We start from the raw sequence: 18,251 nt of genomic DNA, 5'->3' as shown, positions 1-18,251 counted from the left end.
ATTCTGCAGGGGTCCCTATATAGAACACAGTGAGTCCATGAACTTGGATAGGAGAAAAATAAAACTTAATTTCCACTAGTCTTTAAAAAAGCAGGCATTCCCTTTAATTTTAAAGATAAGCCACAACATCCAGTAGTATTACCAGTACCTGTGACTTTGTCACCAAGAGAAATCACAGATATTTTACTCACATTACATTATAATTGTCACAGATATCTCAAAATATCATAATGCTTATCGCTACTTCCAAATTACGGTCATTACTAGACTTGCTTGTTTAACATGCTAATAAAGAAAGCAAAGATTTGACTAAATCATGTTTTATGTAATAAGTGTATTTCAATATAAATAGTTTCCTTTGTGATTCTAAGTGTTTTGTATTGTGCATTTGAAATCTTTACTCTGCAAAGAGGCCCATAGTTCTCCCCAGATGCCCAAGAGGGTCATGAAACAGAAGAGGTTAAGGGACCTCAGTCTAGGGTCTGCAGAAAGTCCTCAATTCCATATACATGCAGAAACTAGGCCAGAGTCCAGATGCCTGTCAGCAACTACTAAAGTGTCTTTAACTCTGGCAGGCCTTTAACCTCCTGCACCCTCTGATAATGCATCTTCAAAAAAGAGTTACTATTCTTCCCAAATCTTTCATAGGATTACTATAGGATTCAAATAGGATGACGAATGTGAATCTGCTGGCTGAAAGTAACAGATTCTGCACAAACTTGGCCATTATTCATGTCATCCCTTGGAGACTCCATAGATCCTTGTCCTCTGGGTCTTTGTGGCTATTCTCTAAGTGTTGCCCCCAGCCCTTTCTACTACAATGCTACCAAAGGAAATCTGTCAAGAACCTTGGGAGGCCAAAAACCAGTAGAGGCACTGGAGTCAGACTGTGGGTTGAATCCTGGCAGTACCCCTTACTAACTGTGCGATCACTGACCAATACTTTTAGCCCTTCAAGCCTCTGCTTCCTCTTGTTTAGAATGGAAAGAATGACAACATAATGACATGAATGGAACAAAGTACATAACAGAGTGTCCAGCAAGCAACACCAGTGCAGGAGTCAGTGATGATCAGAACTGAGATGAGAATGGAGTGCTTGCCATCATCACTGTCATGGGTGTCGCTGGCTCACCGTGGCAGGCAGTTAGTTCCCACGGACTATCCATGTGCTCCTCACCTTCTCAGGCCTCTTGTCACAGGTGCCTTGGGATATGTTCTAGCTGGTGGACTGTGAGTAGAAGGATGTGTGCCCTCTCTGCGCTAAGGCACTGAAAAGCTCAAGGGAGAGTCCCCATTTCCTTTCTCCCCGCCCCCGGAGTGATAATGGAGGTGTATATTGACCCAGAAGCCACAAAAGAGAAGTATCCCGTATTGCTAGGTGAACGGATAGAGAGAGCCACCCTAGAGAGTCAGCCAGCTCTCATCAGGGACAGCATGGGTGAGAAGCCTCTGTTGGGAAGACCATTGAGATTTCATGGTTAACTTGTTAGTGTAGCTTAGCCTCTCCTGATTAATATATGAATTAAGAAAATGGGTCAGACATGGTGGCTCACAGCTGCAATCCCAGCAATTTGGGAGGCCAAAACAGGTGGATCACCTGAGGTCAGAAGTTCAAGACCAGCCTGGCCAACATGGTGAAACCCCATCTCTACTAAAAATACAAAAATCAGCCAGGTGTGGTGGTGCACACCTGTAATCTCAGTTATTCAAGAGCCTGAGGCAAATGAATCATGTGAACCTGGGAGGCAGAGGTTGCAGTGAGCCGAGATCTCACCCGTGTACTCTCCAGCCTGGGTGACAGAGCAATACTCTGTCTCCAAAAAAAGAAAAGAAAAGAAGCAGGTAACACCCTGAAATGATACCAGTGGCTAGACAGCCCATGAGACATGCCTAGAATTTAGGGCTTTCCTCTAGGACAAGAGCATACAATCCATCTGCAAGATCTGGAAAGAACCTGGTCCAAAGGTGATCCAAGGAACTTCTCCCTCCAGCTTCCACTTGCCATCCGAAACCTCTGCTGTCCCAGCACAGCATTTGCTCATTGGAACTCAGGAAGCCTTCTTGAGGTACTGCATTTGTAGCCCATCCCCATTAGCTGAACCACTAACATGCTGTCTCATACAGCATGCTCTCCCCTTCTCTACAAAGGTGCAAGCAGCTCTGAGCATTGCAAGGAGCTCCCAATATCTACTCAATAAGGAGGGGGCTGTAGGACCAGAATTCTTGCCTGTGCTGCCGCTGAAGACAGTACTGGGGCAAAGCAGAAAACGTAACTAACACATTTCAAATTAACATGTAAAACGCATCAGATGTTCGAGTATTAATTAATATTTTTGCAAACTAATTACATTAGAATGACAAGGCCACGAAGACACTAAAAGAGTTTACTAATTTTGGTCCCCTCCTCCTGTTTTAAATGGCTGCATGGATTACCACTTTATTCAATTTTTCGTTTTTTTAATTTACCAGAAACGATCTAAACACCATACCATGTCACGGCTATCATCATTTATTCATAGCGCAACAGAGGAAGCCGGAATAGCAATAACTCTTTTCACCCCTCTAATTGTCATTCTGGTGAGATAAGTGGGATATCAGCCCCAAGTCAAGCTACATTAGTGCCGGGAATCAGGCACAGTCACGAAGTTTCTCCAAAGTGTGTTAGCATCATTTATCGCGAGAAGTTTGTGTGAGCAATGTAGACTTTAACCCAAGGGGGTTTTCAAGCCTGCTTCCCCCATCTTTGTTGGACTGCTGGTTCAGAAGGCAAATTGCGCAGAATCAAATATTTTGTCTCCTAGCCATAAGGCCTTGGGTGGGTCCCCTAAACTCTTCTGAGCCTTGTTTTCTCATCTGCTAAATGCAGTCTATTAATACTCGTTTTCCTAAGTTCACTGGAAGGAATAAAAGAGGTAATTTATATATAATACTTTGTTCAGTGCCCAGCATACAGTGAGCATTAATAAATGTCGGCTGCTGCCCCTATAACCACCACTAGCATCACTGTTACCATTATCATCACCATGACCAGGAGTCACCTTCGCTGCCCTTCATCCACATGTGCCGCTGATTTTCCAGGTCTCCCCTCCTGCCCTACCCCTTTATCCAGACACACAGTTGATCCAAAGCAATCTCTTTGCTGTTTATCAAACTTGCTTTCAGATTACTAAAATATGTCATGGAGTGTGGTGTCTGTATATGGTCTCCAATGCCTCTGACTGGTTCTAGAGCAAGAGTGAGGTGGGAGGTAGGACTCAACTCTGGAGGTGGAGCTCAGACACTGGACCAAACTGAGGACTAGCTAAAACACAGATGGGGCAGAAGCAGCTTTCCATAAGACACGCCCACCAGTGTGTCCTGTCAGTTTACCATCACCATGGCAACACCCAGGCATTACTGCCCTTTCCATGGCAACAACCCAAGGACCCAGAAGTTACTACCCTATTTCTAAACATTTCTACATAATCCAGTCCTTAATTTGCATGTAATTAAAAGTAGATCTAAATAGGACAGCACAACTGCCTGAGCTGCTACTCTGGGCACACACCCTTCAGGGTAGCCATGCTTGGGAAGAAGCGGTCCCTCTGCTGCTGCTGGACACTGACGCTTCAATAAAAGCTGCTATATAACACCACTGCTTGCCCTTGAACTATTTCTTGGGCAAAGCCAAGAACCCTCTTGAGCTAAGGCCCAATTTTGGGGCTCGCCTGCCCTGTCTGTGGGTAAATGGGAAAGGAAGACCCATCTCATCTGAAGCTAGGCTTCCTGGGAGAGCTGAACATCCCCCTCAAGGTACTCACTCTCCCCCTTGAACCCACTTCTTTTACAGCTTAGCTAAACACCTCTGTTCACCAATCAGTGTATTTTCATAGATCACAGACTCTTTGAGAGGATAAAAAGTGTTTCATTCATTTTAAGTTACCAGGGTCTAAAAGAGTGGCTATCACACATTAGTTGCTCCATAAAGCTCGTTGAATAAATGCATGACCCCTCCAAAGAAGTCCTGCTAATCAATGCGTAGTTTGCTTCATTCTAGAACCACTGAGCCCAGCCTGAGGAGCAGCCAGCATCTCTCTTCCCTTCCCCTGAACAGAATCAGTACTTCTTTTATTCTCTTCGGAGGGAGCACAGGACCCTACATGGATCTCCTCCTTCTTATCTGAACATTTATAAAACTTTGCCCTTGGCTTGGGGTTTCTACAATCAACCAATTTCACTCCCCATGTTCTAGACTGATTCTGAACATCCCAGCATTCCCTTTAACCGTTGCATCTCCAAGCCTTCTCCCATATCCTCCATGAAAGCCCCACCACTGTGGCTGAGTCCGTCTCTCCTTTTGCCATTGACAAAACATGGTGAATCCTCGGAATTATGCAATGTTACAGACTATGACAGGCTGGAGCCTCTGCTGCTCTGTCTAATTTGGTGCACAGAGTCTGAGAGCTGGAGTGAAGTATGAGCCCGGGAGCACATCTTTTGATCTTAAACAGTCAGAAGGTTGGAATGTATAATGCTATGGAAATAAATGGTGTCAAAACTGTAGGAAATAATATATGGTTGTGGGAATGGGTTTTGTGATCACAGAGCACTCACAAAATCTTAAAACAGGCAGTCAACGAGGCGGCTGGTTGAGCTGTAGCAGGGGAAGCCTTGGAAGATGAGATAATTTAGATGAGGAGAGATGAGATTTTTCTCCCCAGGGTTAAAAGACTGAGTCTTTGCCTCTAAGAGACTGGAGGTGACTGCTGACTTCACTTTCCCGGCACCCCAGCTCGTTTGAGGGTCTAACAGTCTTGGGTGTCTCAATTTCCCTCCTGTTACATTTGTGACTCATTTAATTAACCATGTTAAGCCTCAGTTTGCTCATCTGTAAAACAGAAAAAATGACAGTACTCACTTCACAGGGTTATTGTGAGGATAAAATCACATAAGATGAGGTGTGCAGAATGACTTGCAGAGTGCTTGTCTGGCGCAGACTCCGGGGCTAATTAAAAGCTAGCTTTCTTCCCATTTGGTTTTTTTTTTCTTCATTAACACCCACCACAATGTAAAAATGGTAGATCCTTCTAATTCATTCCCCAAACCTCACAGCAACAGAAACCCAGTTTTAATAGAAGAAGCAGATAAATCTTACAACTGCTTACTTTTCCAGAGACCCTTAATTTTTTTTTTTTTTTTTTGAGACAGTGTTTTGTTTTGTCACCAGGCTGGAGTGCAGTGGCGCTATCTCCTCTCACTGCAACCTCCACCTCCCGGGTTCAAGCAATTCTCCTGCCTCAGCCTCCCAAGCAGCTGGGACTACAGACCTGCACCACCACGCCCAGCTAATTTTTTATATTTTAGTATAGACGAAGTTTCACTATGTTGGCCAGGATGGTCTTGATCTCTTAACCTCGTGATCTACCCGCCTCGGCCTCCCAAAGTGCTGGGATTACAGGCTGAGCCACCACGCCCAGCTGAGACCCTTAATTTTTACAGAGCAAGATGCTTCTGAAAGACTCTTAGGACTGATGCTTCCATACAGTTCAGAGGCTGGCGATTGGTTCTAGTTGATACTTCTGCGATTTCCTATTGTAGCTTAGAATGAATCACCAAGTACACTAACAAAAGTAACCACTACAAAAACTAGCACGTATTATAGACTACTTATGTGCCAAAGAATATGCTGATTGCCTTCTCTGAGCTACAGCATGCCTTCCAACTTCTCAGAATAAGCCCTAAGGCTCTTTCTTTAATTGTCCTCATGTTATGGAGCAGACAAGGCAAACAAAGGTTAATTCATTTGCCCGAGTTTCACCACTCATTGGGATTAGAGATAAAAAACGACAGTCATGCTTCTCCTAGCGGGAAAAGCCCGGTGTTGCAGTCAGACAAACCTGGTTCAGACATGGGTCCCACTATTTCCAAGTAGATCTGGCCAACTACATCACGTCTCTGCATCTTAGTTTCTTTGTTACATGGAGACATTCACACTCATTTCAAAGACTGCTGTAAAGATAATGCAGTGCTTGGGACTCCGTACACATGCGGCACATGATGGCTGCAATTACTAACGCCTCTGCTGCTGCTGTTCTGCAAAGGTTCTTGCTCATCTCCCCGCTGAGTGCTTCCAGATGTCAGTTTTCTGGTTAATCAGCGTCTCACCAGCATCTCATATCAGCTGTTTCTTCTCTCTGCTCATTTTTTCCCTCTAATCTCCAATTCTACCTCTATTCTCCATTCATTCATTCATGTATTTATTTATAGGGGACAGGGCCTTGCTCTGTCACCCAGGCTGAGGTCCAGTGGTACAATCATAGTTCACTGCAGCCTCGAACTCCTGGGTCCCAAGTGATCCTCCCATCTCAGCCTCCTGAGCAGCCAGGATTACAGGTGTACACCATAATGCCTGGCTAACTTTTAAAATTTTTCTGTAGAGAGAGTCTTGCTACATTGCCCAGGATGGTCTCAAACTCCCGGCTCAAGTTATTCTCCTGGTTCCACGTCCCCAAGTGCTGGGATTAGAGGCATGAGCTGCTGTGCCCAGCTGCTCTCCTTATTCTCAGCACATATTTCCCTCTGCTATTCACTGGGAAAATGAAGGCTACCAGGCATAACCGCTTTCAGTTTCTCTTTCTTCTCTTTCAAAATGTATCCACATTTACTCTCCATCGTTTTTTCCTTCAGTGTCACAGAGGAAAAAAAAAGTTTGTCAGTTCAATCAGTACCACAGCTCTCTGCTGCTAGACAATGTGAGCAAAACTCAACACCCTCAAGAACACTCAGATCACCTCTGAATGGGTAAATCCCTGTCTGTGCTCTAATCCCCACGATCACATCCTCTGAGGCCCATTCTCCAAGCCGAGCGTATACCCAAGCCTCTGCCATCTTCAGAATTTCTTCCCAAATTCTGTCTTTCCTTCAAGCCAGAGGACCATGGATCCCTTGGATCACACAGGCAGATCTGAACAGCTGGGCTCTAGTGTGGCCCATGTGTCTTCTCCTTCCATTTACTCCCAAGCCATCCATGATGGAAAAGCTGTTGTTGAGGACCTTAATGATTGCATGACTGGCAAACTCAGTGCAATGGCTCCTGATCCTACTTCCTGGAGCCCTTTGAATTATCCAATGCCCCTACCTCTCTCTTGTAACCATCTTACTCTTTGATTTCCATGAGGCTACCTGGCCTTGGTTCTTCTGTGTCCCTTCTGATTGCGTTATCCTTCTCCACTGTTTTCACACTTACTTTTCACTTATTTTTCTGAACAGGCAACTTTTTTCCCCATCTCTGCCTTTTCTCATGCTCTTGACTTTTCTTTATCTGATAACAACCTAACCCACCTTTTGGAAGCCCCAGTCTGCATACTGGAGAAGCCTCTGTAAATATCCCTACCCTACCCAGTCTCATTTTTGTTTGAACCGAGATCCAGAACTTACAAAATATGGAGGGAGCCTTATGGGGACAGGTTTGCTCTAATGAGAACCTCAGTCCTCATGAGCCAAGTGATACTACAGCATTTATTCTATAATGCTATATTGAGGGTTCTTGGAGGGTATAACAGTGTGTCCATCTTGTACATGTATTCCCTGGCCAAGTATTGTGCCTAGACTATATAATAGACTGTCACTTAAATGTTCAAGAAATTACAAAACACCAACCATATCTCCACCTGAGAATTCTGGGCCCTTGAATTAAGACCACATGATTCTTTAGAGTTCTTTGCATATTCTTCGGTGCTGGCTTCAAGGACGGAGGTGACTGTCAAAGCATGATTGGGCAAAATTAGGTAAAGCCAAGAGTGCTCACTGGAAAGTACTGCTGATCCTCAAGTGGATCTTGTCCTTGCCGGGAGAGGAGGGCCATTAACTCCAAAGTGAATTCAGTCATAGGAGTGAAGTTCTGTCTGGTCAGGGAAGGATACAGCCATGATGCAAAGGGAGCATAGCAAGCTTTCAAAACCATGAGTCTCATTGTTTAACTTCTTATAAATATAAGTGAAAGGGGGTTTTTATGGAAGCAAAATACTAATTGCTGAACATCTACTGTATGCCAGGCTCTGTCTTAAGCACTGTATTTTTTTTTTTTTAAAGACAGGTTCTAGCTCTGTCTCCCAGGCTGGAGTGCGGTTGTGCCATCTTGCCTCAGTTTCCACCTCCTGGGCTCAAGCAACCCTCCCACCTCAGCCTCCTGAATAGCTGGGACTACAGGCACATGCTCCCATACCTAGAATTTATTTAATTTTTTTTTTGGTAGAGATGTGGTTTTCCTTCTTATGTTGCCCAGGGTGGTCTCGAACTCCTGGGCTCATGTGATCCTCCTGCCTTGGTCTCCCAAAGTGCTGGGATTATAAGTGTGAGCCACCATCCCCAGCCAGGCATTGCATATTGATTATCTCATTTAAAGTTCGAGTAAACCTTGTACGTTACTTCACCATTCCCATTTTGCAGAGAAAAGACTTGCTTAGCAGTTAAGCAACTTGACTACAATGACTTAACTCAAAAGCTGTGGACCCATCATTCACACCTCATCTACAAGACTCCAAAGCTCATGCTCTCTGATGAAACAGCTGAATTGACCCTTGTTAAATATGCTAGATTCTCAAATGGCACAGGATGGCCAGGATTGATCTTCTGTTCACAGCCTAGACAGCTCAGCCCCTTTCTCAAATGCACTGGTGTCTCTTCAAGCGGTTGAGAAAATTTTTAATGGGCTCTACAGGCCCCCATTTATTTCCTTTAGAACCAGACTTGGAAGACAGGAGACATAAATGATTTCTAGGCCTAGGATAAAGTTTCCTTTTGGAAGGAAGAAAAAAAATGGCAGGAGGGAGAGTCTACCTACATTCTCCCAAGGCCACTGAGTTTGCTATCTGTGTAGTTTGCCATTGCAATTATTTGGGATAGCAAAACTGTAATATCAATCAATCTCAGTTCGATTGCTTTGCCATGAAATAAAAGCAGGCCAATTTATCAACATCGAGGCCCTCCACTGAGTTTACATTGCCATTAAACTATCAACAGGAAATCATTAAGGTGAGGCAAGAAACCAACTGGTAAGTGAAATGATTTTTTTTTCCTTCAAACATCCTCATCTGCAACCTCCTTTGTTTGGCTGTTAGTATATCATACATGGGGCTGGGTCTCAGATCTCTGCGTTAATATACAGTTGGTGGTGGAGGGAGCTCAGACATGGGCATTTGCAATCCGATGGCTGCGCCCAGGTAACTTGGTTCTCTCTCAGCTGGGCAAGCTGCGTGATGATAAATAGGGGGGAAATGTGTATGCATTTGCACGATAAAACAGGCTTAATGATTTTGAAGGGGAAGGACTCCACGAGACGTACAGTAGCAACTTAGGAACAAAATGGAACTATGCAGGGCCAATTAATGTGCAAATACGTGTGTGCTGAACTTGCATTCCATTCATCATGTGGACATGGAAATTGGGCCATTTATCTGTTATATTATGTATGTGACATCTTAGTTTGGTTCTTAAAGGCTGCTTGGGGACAAAGGGCCAGGTGCTTTGAGGCTAGCAGAGGGAATTTCAGATAAATTCTTAAGCTGTCATAAACATTGCTGGGCAGAATTTGGTCAGAAGATAAAGCTCTTTCCTCCACAGGGTTTTTAACATTTCTCAATAGCTCATGTGCCATCTTATTAAAACTGTATGTGGTGCAGGGAGGGGTGGCATATGCCATGAAAATTTATTGGCACAAACAGCTTGCTGTCATGTTTTCAAAGTCCAGATTTAGCAAACGTTATTCACATATTCAGTGTCAATCTGCAGAGAGAAAGGGAACTGGCAAAGCCACTCATTCTCACTGATTCTGTGGTTTTGTCATTCTTTTTGTCTGCTTTTAACCAGTGTCTCCTCCACAGGTAGGGTTTGTTCTGCTCAAATTACAACTGTTTGTCTCTGCTTAGCGGGGAAAAAGGAAAGTAATTTGAGAAGGAAAAGGACCTCACAGAAGCACTTTCCAAGAGCCACTATTACTCACCTAACAGAACATGCAATGAATATGGATCACGCATTAAATAATGGTGATCGCCTGCTTTGATGAATTGCCATTAGAAATTCAATTAATAAAAGGTTACCTCCCTGCCATCGTGAAAAAAAAATATGATTGGGCTGAAGCAATGTTAATTCAGCCTTAGAAATGACAGTTGGGAGGAAAAGAAAGATTAAAAAAATGGTTCCATCTGGGAAATGGGAGACTGGATTAAAAAAAGAATGAAGGAAGGAAGACTGTGTTTGATCAAAAGTGTTTCTGGGCCGGGCGCGGTGGCTCAAGCCTGTAATCCCAGCACTTTGAGAGGCCGAGGCGGGTGGATCACAAGGTCAAGAGATCGAGACCATCCTGGTCAATATGGCGAAACCCCGTCTCTACTAAAAAAATACAAAAAATTAGCTGGGCATGGTGGCACGTGCCTGTAATCCCAGCTACTCGGGAGGCTGAGGCAGAAGAATTGCCTGAACCCAGGAGGCGGAGGTTGCGGTGAGCCGAGATCGCGCCATTGAAACCCAGCCTGGGTAACAAGAGCAAAACTCCATCTCAAAAAAAAGGAAAAAAGAAAAAGTGTTTCTGTACGTTAAGCATCCCTACACTTCCTAATTACCTTCATCCCACTTCCCCTACCCTGATCAACTGACCATTCCCCCCACCCTATCATCCTGTTTGATACTGTCTGTCTTTTCTCTTTCTCTTTTCTTCTTGCCAAGTGGCTTCTTGGCATACAAATTACATCCTATAAGGCGCATCTGTCTTAAGTGTAGAGCTCTATCAGTTTTATATGTGATGGTTACCTCTCTAAATGCAGATGACAATGTTGACACTCCCATTAGGCCCCTTTTTGCCGTTACCCAGCCAGCTTCTCCCAGAGGTCAACCATTATTGCTACTTTTATCATCAGAGATGAATGCTATCTGTGTATCTGGGTGGTATATATATACCGATACGCACACACATATATAATATTCCATGGCCACATCTCTTCTGTCAGAGGTGAATTCTGTCCATTTATATATATATATAATATATATAATATGTGTGTGTATATGTACATATGTAAAATCATAGATGATACATTCTTTTGTTCTGATATTTTTCCTATAACATCACTAAGATTCATACGGGTTGTGTCATATATCTGTAGATTACATTTTTTGATTGCTGTACTGTGTTTCATTGCATGAAGATACCACTATTTATGTACCATTCTGTCAACAGCTATTTGGTGTGTTTGCAGTGTCTGGCTCTGATAAACAGAACCTTTATGGGAATCCTGGCATGTGTTGTTTTGGTGGACTTAGGCATTCGTTTCTTTTGTGCATACAAGCAGAAGTGGCATTGTTGGATTATCAAACATTATTCCCCCAATGTGGAAAGACCTCCTTTTATCAGTCGGTAAAACGGGCATAAGAAGTATCTCATGAAGTTGAAAACGCGCAACATGTGTGAAGGTGTTTTCTTGTTGGTTGATTGTTTTAAACTGCCAAATAGGACAGAGACATAAGAATTTGACCCAGCAATCCCATTACTTGGTATATACACAAAGAACTATAAATCGTTCTACTATAAAGACACATGCACACGTAAGTTCATTGCAGCCCTGTGTGCGATAGCAGAGACCTGGAATCAACCCAAATGCCCATCAATGATAGACTGGACAAAGAAAATGTGGTACATACACACCATGGAATACTACGCAGCCATAAAAAATGTTGAGTTCATGTCCTTTGTAGGGACTTGGATGAATCTGGAAGTCATCATTCTCAGCAAACTGACACAAGAACAGAAAACCAAACACCACATGATCTCACTCATAGGTGGTTGTTGAACAATGAGAACATGTGGACTCAGGGAGAGGAGCATCACACACTGGGGGCAGTTACGGGGATAGGGCAGAGATAGCAGGGGGTGGGGAGGGATAACATGGGGAGAAATGCCAGATATAGTATGCACCTAAAGTAAAATAAATATATAAATAAAAAAGAATGTGTCTGTGGTAAGGAAGAAAGACAGAAGATCATACATGGCTGTCTGGGCTGCTGACCACAGATAAACAGGATATACTCAGGTAGGCTCTAGAAAGTGGAATCAGCTCTTTATGACTGGGAGAGCTACCATTCACTCAATACCCACTGTGTACCAGGCCATAATCTGGTTGGTATACATGGCACGGCACTTTGTACCCTGAGAGACATGGTTATGAACTCCAGCTCTATTCCTCATTAGTTGAATGGTGCTAGGAAATTTACTCAGCCTTTCTTAAGACTCGGTTTACTTTTCTGTAAAATGGGGATCGTCTGAGCTATACATCACAACATTTTTGTGAGAATTTTACATAATGATGCGTGTAGAGCATTTCTAAATAAATGGTGCATCAGAGGTGCTAAATACATAGAAACTGGTATTCCCATGACAGCAAAGCACCAGAGGAAACACTGCGACTGCCATTTTAATACTCTCAGCAGCCTCATGGGATGCATATTGTGACTCCCATTCCAAAACAGAGGAAACTAAATTTGTGTTGTTTAATAACTCACTTGAGTGACTGGTCACAAGATCATGGGGACACAGGTGACAGTGGAGGCTGCTCATCTCTGCCCTACCCTTGTGCTTCCCAAATCCCTGCCTCACTGGGCATCTGAAAGCAATCACACTATGAATGCATCATAGCTCCTGGAAAACTTCGGCACGCCAAGTTATTCCATCCGAGGACGCAGACACTTTCACTGGAATGGATACTTGTGAATACAGCTCTCCCCTCTGTGTTTGCAGGACCCAGAGACAATCTACCTCCATGAGCCTTATTCTATTTCACTCTGCTAACCACCACGTGATAGATCTAAGGGAGAGATAATGATCCCTATCATACACCCGAGGAAAGCGAATCGCCACAGTTAACTCATTTATACCTGAGGTTGTACTTTTTTCAATTTGAGAAATCAGACCCTGGTGATGACCTTGAGCAGAATATAAATAACTCCCACATGCTTAGCGTTCCAATAATTATGATGATACACAACATCACACAGGGCCCAGGGCTCTCAGGACCTGGGTCGGGGTTCTTTGCTTTACCCACACAGTGGTTTGGGAGTGAAAGTGACCGGTTCTGTAGTGGTGGGCATATTTCGCAGAAGCCCATTACCTTACAACATGCACAATTTCCAGCGGGTGGTCACCTTGCTGGTGACTTCTGACCAGTTTCATTTTTCATTCTTTACCTATGTTGTCAGCATCCACCACAATTCCTTTCATGCCTTGGAGACTGAGTAGAAAAGAAAAACAGGCTGGCTGCAGTGGCTCACACCTGTCCTCTGAGGTGGGCAGATCACCTGAGGCCAGGAGTTCGAGACCAGCTTGGTCAACATGGTAAAACGCCCCCCTCTACTAAAAATACAAAAATTAGACAAGCGTGGTGGTGCATGCCTGTAATCCCAGCTACTTGGGAAGCTGAGGCGGGAAAATCATTTGAACCTGGGAGGCAGAGGTTGCAGTGAGTCAAGATGGCACTACTGCACTCCAGCCCAGGCCACAGAGTAAGGCTGCTTCTCAGTAATAAAATAAAAAGGAGAGGAAAAAATACAAAGGAGAAGCAAAAAAGAAGGAATGGGTAAACATAATAGAGACAGTGGAGGTCTTACCGGTAGAACCAGGGTTTTGTCTGAGCTGGGCTAGAATTGAGATGTATTTATCGAGAAACAGACGCAGAAGTCACCATGCACCATCTTTACCATGCACACTCCACAAAGAGCAGTGCGGTGACCTGGTCGCCCCAAAATCCAGCAGCACAGAAACCACTCAACTGAAAATACACCATCCAAGCCATCAGGAAATCGAGCACAGAGAAATCATTGCTAGAGTGCTCATCGCATTCCATCATGAAAGAAACCCACTTCGAACTCTCTTCCAAAGGGACAGAAAAACCACATTTCCTACCTCGACTGTGCCTGATGCCTGACTTGCCGAAACCTGCAAGTTAAAGGAAACAAAGACATTAGTATTGATTCGACAAGAAGGTAATTGGATTAATTGTCTTTTTAAAGGAACTGGCATCAATAATTTGTTATGACCCGAGGGGACAAGGCTGCAACACACACCACACACACACACACACGCCTTTTCTCCCAGCAAGCACAGCAACCAGATTTGTTTATCCAGTCCTGCTAATAAGGTGAGTAGGATAATTAATATTTTCAACATATTATAACAGTCTTGCCAGGAAAAAAAAAAGTGGGGAGGGCCGTGAGCAATGCCCGTGTATTGATAATGGTTAAATGAATATGGGGGGAAAAAAAAAGGCATTGAAGACATTTTTACATTTTTTTTCCCTTAAAGTTTCAAGTCACCGTTATGAGAAACGCCAGGTAAAAACAACAGCAGCAGCTTTGTTTGCAAAACTCCTCAAAATATTGTGAAATAAAGAGTTGTGCCAGGAATGGAGCCAAGTTGTTTACATATTTTATCTCATTTAACCTCTAGAATAACTTTTACGCCCATCTTCATAAATGAAGATCCTGAGGTTTGGACAAGTTAAGTCACCTTTCCAAAGTTGGGACGTTCTGAAGGGGAGGAAATTAGATTTAAACCCAGAAGAAAGTCAAGTAGATGTTCAGGCTTCTACCTACAAGCCTACTTTATATCAAAGGATTTGGTGTAGACGCCACCCACCATTGCTAATCTATGCCTGGAAAGGGTCTCCTACCTAGAGGTCACATCTTTTTCCCTGTGTAGTAACTCTTAAGGAGCTTTCTACCCCACAACTTCCCTTATACCTGAATGACTTGGCCAACCTCAAACATATGTTCCTTCCCGACTGCTTGGACTGAGCTACATCCCCAAAATTCCTCTACTGAAGCCCCAACCCCAGTATGATTATATCTGGAGACTGGGCCTTTGGAAAGTAATTAACTTTAGATGATGTCATGTGGGTGGGCCCTCGTGATGAGATTTGTACCCACAGAAGACAAGAGAGCAGGCGGGGTGTGGTGGCTCATGCCTGTAATTCTAGCACTTTGGGAGGCCAAGGCAGGTAGATCACTTGAGGTCAGGAATTAGAGACCACCCTGGCCAACATGGTGAAACCCGGTCTCTACTAAAACTACAAAAAAAAAAAATTAGCCACATGTGGTGGTGCACATCTGTAATCCCAGCTACTTTGGAGGCTGAGGCAGAAGAATTGCTTGAACCTGGGAGGCGGAGGTTGCAGTGAATCGAGATTACGCCCCTGTACTCCAGCCTGGGCAAAAACAGGGAAACTCCATCACAAATAAAAAAGAAAAACAATGAAGGAGAAACAGCAGAGAACTTCCTTCTCACCCCCGCCCCCCCCCCACCCCCCGGTACTGCTCTTTTCCTCTCACTCTCTCTCTCTCTCTCTCCACCTGCACACAGGCAACGCCAAGTGAAAACAAAGCAAGAAGGCAGCACCTTCAACCCAGTGAGAGCGGCTTCTCCAGGTACCAACTCTGCTGGTACCTTCATCTCGAACTCTCAGACTGCAGAGCTATGAGAGGCAGCACCTACAACCCAGGGAGAGCGGCTTCTCCAGGTACCAACTCTGCTTGTACCTTCATCTCGAACTCTCAGACTGCAGAGCTATGAGAGGCAGCACCTACAACCCAGGGAGAGCGGCTTCTCCAGGTACCAACTCTGCTGGTACCTTCATCTCGAACTCTCAGACTCCAGAGCTACGAGAAATACGTTCCTGTTGGTTAAGCCACAATCCACAGTGCTTTCTTACAGCAGCCCAGGCTGATGAAAACACAGACCAATACCAGTTCACAGATGTGAGTCCAACAAAGGCCTTAAGAATGAATGACTTCTCGAGTTAGCTGACCAGCCCTTGCGGCTCCCACTGGCCTGGATTTGGCACCACCTCTCCCACACTCACTCCCAAGGCATCAGACAAGGGGGGCTGAGGCAGAGCTCACTGTCCACAGGGCAGCTTTCATGCACCATCAGCCCCCTAAATGGGAGACCAGACTTGAGGCTGACCTCAGCCAAGAGAGTCCATGAGGTGCGGCTGAAGGCTTGGCAAGCCATGAATCCGGTGCCTCCCATGGGGAAACTCAAGGTGTGATGGATGCCAGAGGGTGGAACCTTCCCTCCGCTCCCCTCCCTCTCTCCTGGAGCCCATTCAGGACTGGGAAAGTAGCTGATTTCGTGGCCATGAGCCACAGCTCTAAAGCACAAGCACACCAGATCCGTGGGCTACATAACCTCACGTGAATGTGTGTATTTCTCTGCTGAAAACCAACAGGAGTACGTTGGGGAAATAGGATATTCAGCAGCTATAAGCCTTGGGCAGAACTATTCTCTCTGCCTCACTGAGCTCCATGGGCAACATAGTTTTCAGCCGACTAATGTCTCCCAGTTCATAATTTCAGTGTTTCCTAATTTTGTGTCATTTACATCGTCAAGGCCCATTTTATTCCCCCCTATTAGAGGGAAGCCACTTCTTGCATCTAGCTTAGGGAAATACAAACACAAAGAGGTATACACATAGCTGTCCATCATAGCATTGTTCTGACAGCAACACATTTTTTTAAAAGTCTAATGGCTAGAGGATAGGGTTTGAATACTCAACTACCTATAGAGGACGAGACAATAGGGAGCGGCTGGGCCTATGGGGTAAGTAACGATTGCCTACTCTACCTAAAGCCCTTTGCATTTCCGTTTTTAACAGGCAAAACATGATTCTAACCAAACATGTGGCTATTCGACTTCCAGTATCTGATCTTTTAAGCCAAGTCGACTACAGATCCATCCATATTATGAACTATGATACAGCATGAGGAAGATTCTTATAACTTGACATTAAAAACTCTACAACCGATATTATTAATAAAAAGCAAGAGATGCAGAAAAGTATACATAAGATGATACTAAATAACTCAGGTGTGTATACATCACACATCTCTCCCTCACCACACACACCATGGACGTATATCTGAAAAATGTATCAGAGGATGTACACCAAACCGACAAAAGGTTTACCTCTGAGGAAACTAAAACCTGACTGGGACCCAAAGGATGAAGAGAAGACATGGGGAACTTTCTTTTCCTGGATTAAGACGTTTACATTGATAATGTATCCAATTTGTAAAATTAAACATATGTTTAAACCAGGATAAAAAAAAATAAAGCTTCATACTGCTTTAGCCATTAACAAGATACCTTGTCTTTGCTGCTGTGAATAGTGCTGTGACCGTGTCCTTTGCAGGGACATGGATGGAGCTGGAGGCCACTCTCCTTGGCCAACTAACACGGGATCAGAAAACCAAATACTGCAATCCTAACTTAGAAGTGGGAGCTAAGTGATGAGAACGCATGGACACATGGAGGGGAACAAGGCACACTGGGGCCTTCTGGAGGGTGGAAGGTGGGAGGAGGGAGAGGATCAGAAAAAATAATTAATGAGTACCAGACTTAATGCCTGGGTGATTAAATCATCTGTACAACAAACCCCCATGACACAAAGTGACAGCTATGTAACAAACCTGCAATATGTACCTCTGAAATTAAAAGTTAAAAGAAAGTCACAAACAAATTGAAAAACAAAGAAGAGGCCTTGTGGAAATGTTGGCTATTTTTTTTTTCTTATTGAAGAGGGGATCAGAAAGAACTCTCTCAACGATTCACACATGGGGGCAAATTAGAAAGTAAGGCACATGGTCATACAATAGGGAATGGTGGGGCTTATGGCCAACTAGAGGTAAACTATACTGCATTAATAATTTTACCCGTTGGCCAAATATATGAAACAAGGTGTAAATTTTCCTGAGGCCCCTGTAAGTAGCTAGAACCCTCTCTATACTGCATCCAGAGTAAATTTCATCATCAAAATTATCTAACATAATGAGATGCATTTCTAAGGCACATAGTATTCACGAATGTGTACCCACAGACCTCAGGCTGTGTCACCACCCAGTGTGGCTGGAGTGTGTGTTAGGCAAGCCAGACTGGACTGCAGAGGCTGGCGGGAGGATGGAGGGCTCTTTAAGGGTTGCTGACGCCAGCTCCAGCCAAGGGCTTTTATGAAGCCAGCAGCAGTCATCAGAGTGTCTGCAGTGGGAAGCTGATATGATTAGAGCCGTGTTTGAGGCGGGCCGTTCTGTGGACCAGCGCGGGGTGCAAAAGGGACGTGGGAAACTTCCAGCAGGACACTCTTGAAAGCTTTGTTCCAGCGATTTCCCATCCCTTTAATCATTTCCCTTCCTCTCCTTCAGTTTCTCTGCATGCGTTTGAAATCGCAAAGGCCAAC

At 44.2% G+C, this 18,251-nt stretch overlaps 1 protein-coding gene and 1 long non-coding RNA gene across 3 annotated transcripts in view; one reads left to right on the top strand and one right to left on the bottom strand.

Moving 5' to 3' along the window:
* Nucleotides 1-18,251, bottom strand: part of RBFOX1 (RNA binding fox-1 homolog 1) — a 2,602,982-nt gene that overhangs the window by 1,919,176 nt on the left and 665,555 nt on the right. Inside the window, 1 exon segment of the mRNA XM_078344605.1 lies at nt 13,925-13,957. Coding sequence (XP_078200731.1) covers nt 13,925-13,957 — 33 coding nt within the window.
* On the top strand, nt 1,051-17,132 carry LOC118146097 (uncharacterized). Of its 2 annotated transcripts, none has more exons than XR_004731546.3 (3): nt 1,051-1,199; nt 15,380-15,628; nt 16,674-17,132. It is a non-coding gene; the product is annotated as an uncharacterized LOC118146097 (long non-coding RNA). The 2 variants fall into 2 exon arrangements; XR_004731547.3 differs by having other exon boundaries at nt 15,380-15,774.

The sequence above is a fragment of the Callithrix jacchus genome, chromosome 12, assembly GCF_049354715.1.
Source record: "Callithrix jacchus isolate 240 chromosome 12, calJac240_pri, whole genome shotgun sequence".
NCBI lineage: Eukaryota > Metazoa > Chordata > Mammalia > Primates > Cebidae > Callithrix > Callithrix jacchus.
Note: the sequence above shows the minus strand (reverse complement) of the source record. Positions and strands in the feature narration are given on the sequence as shown.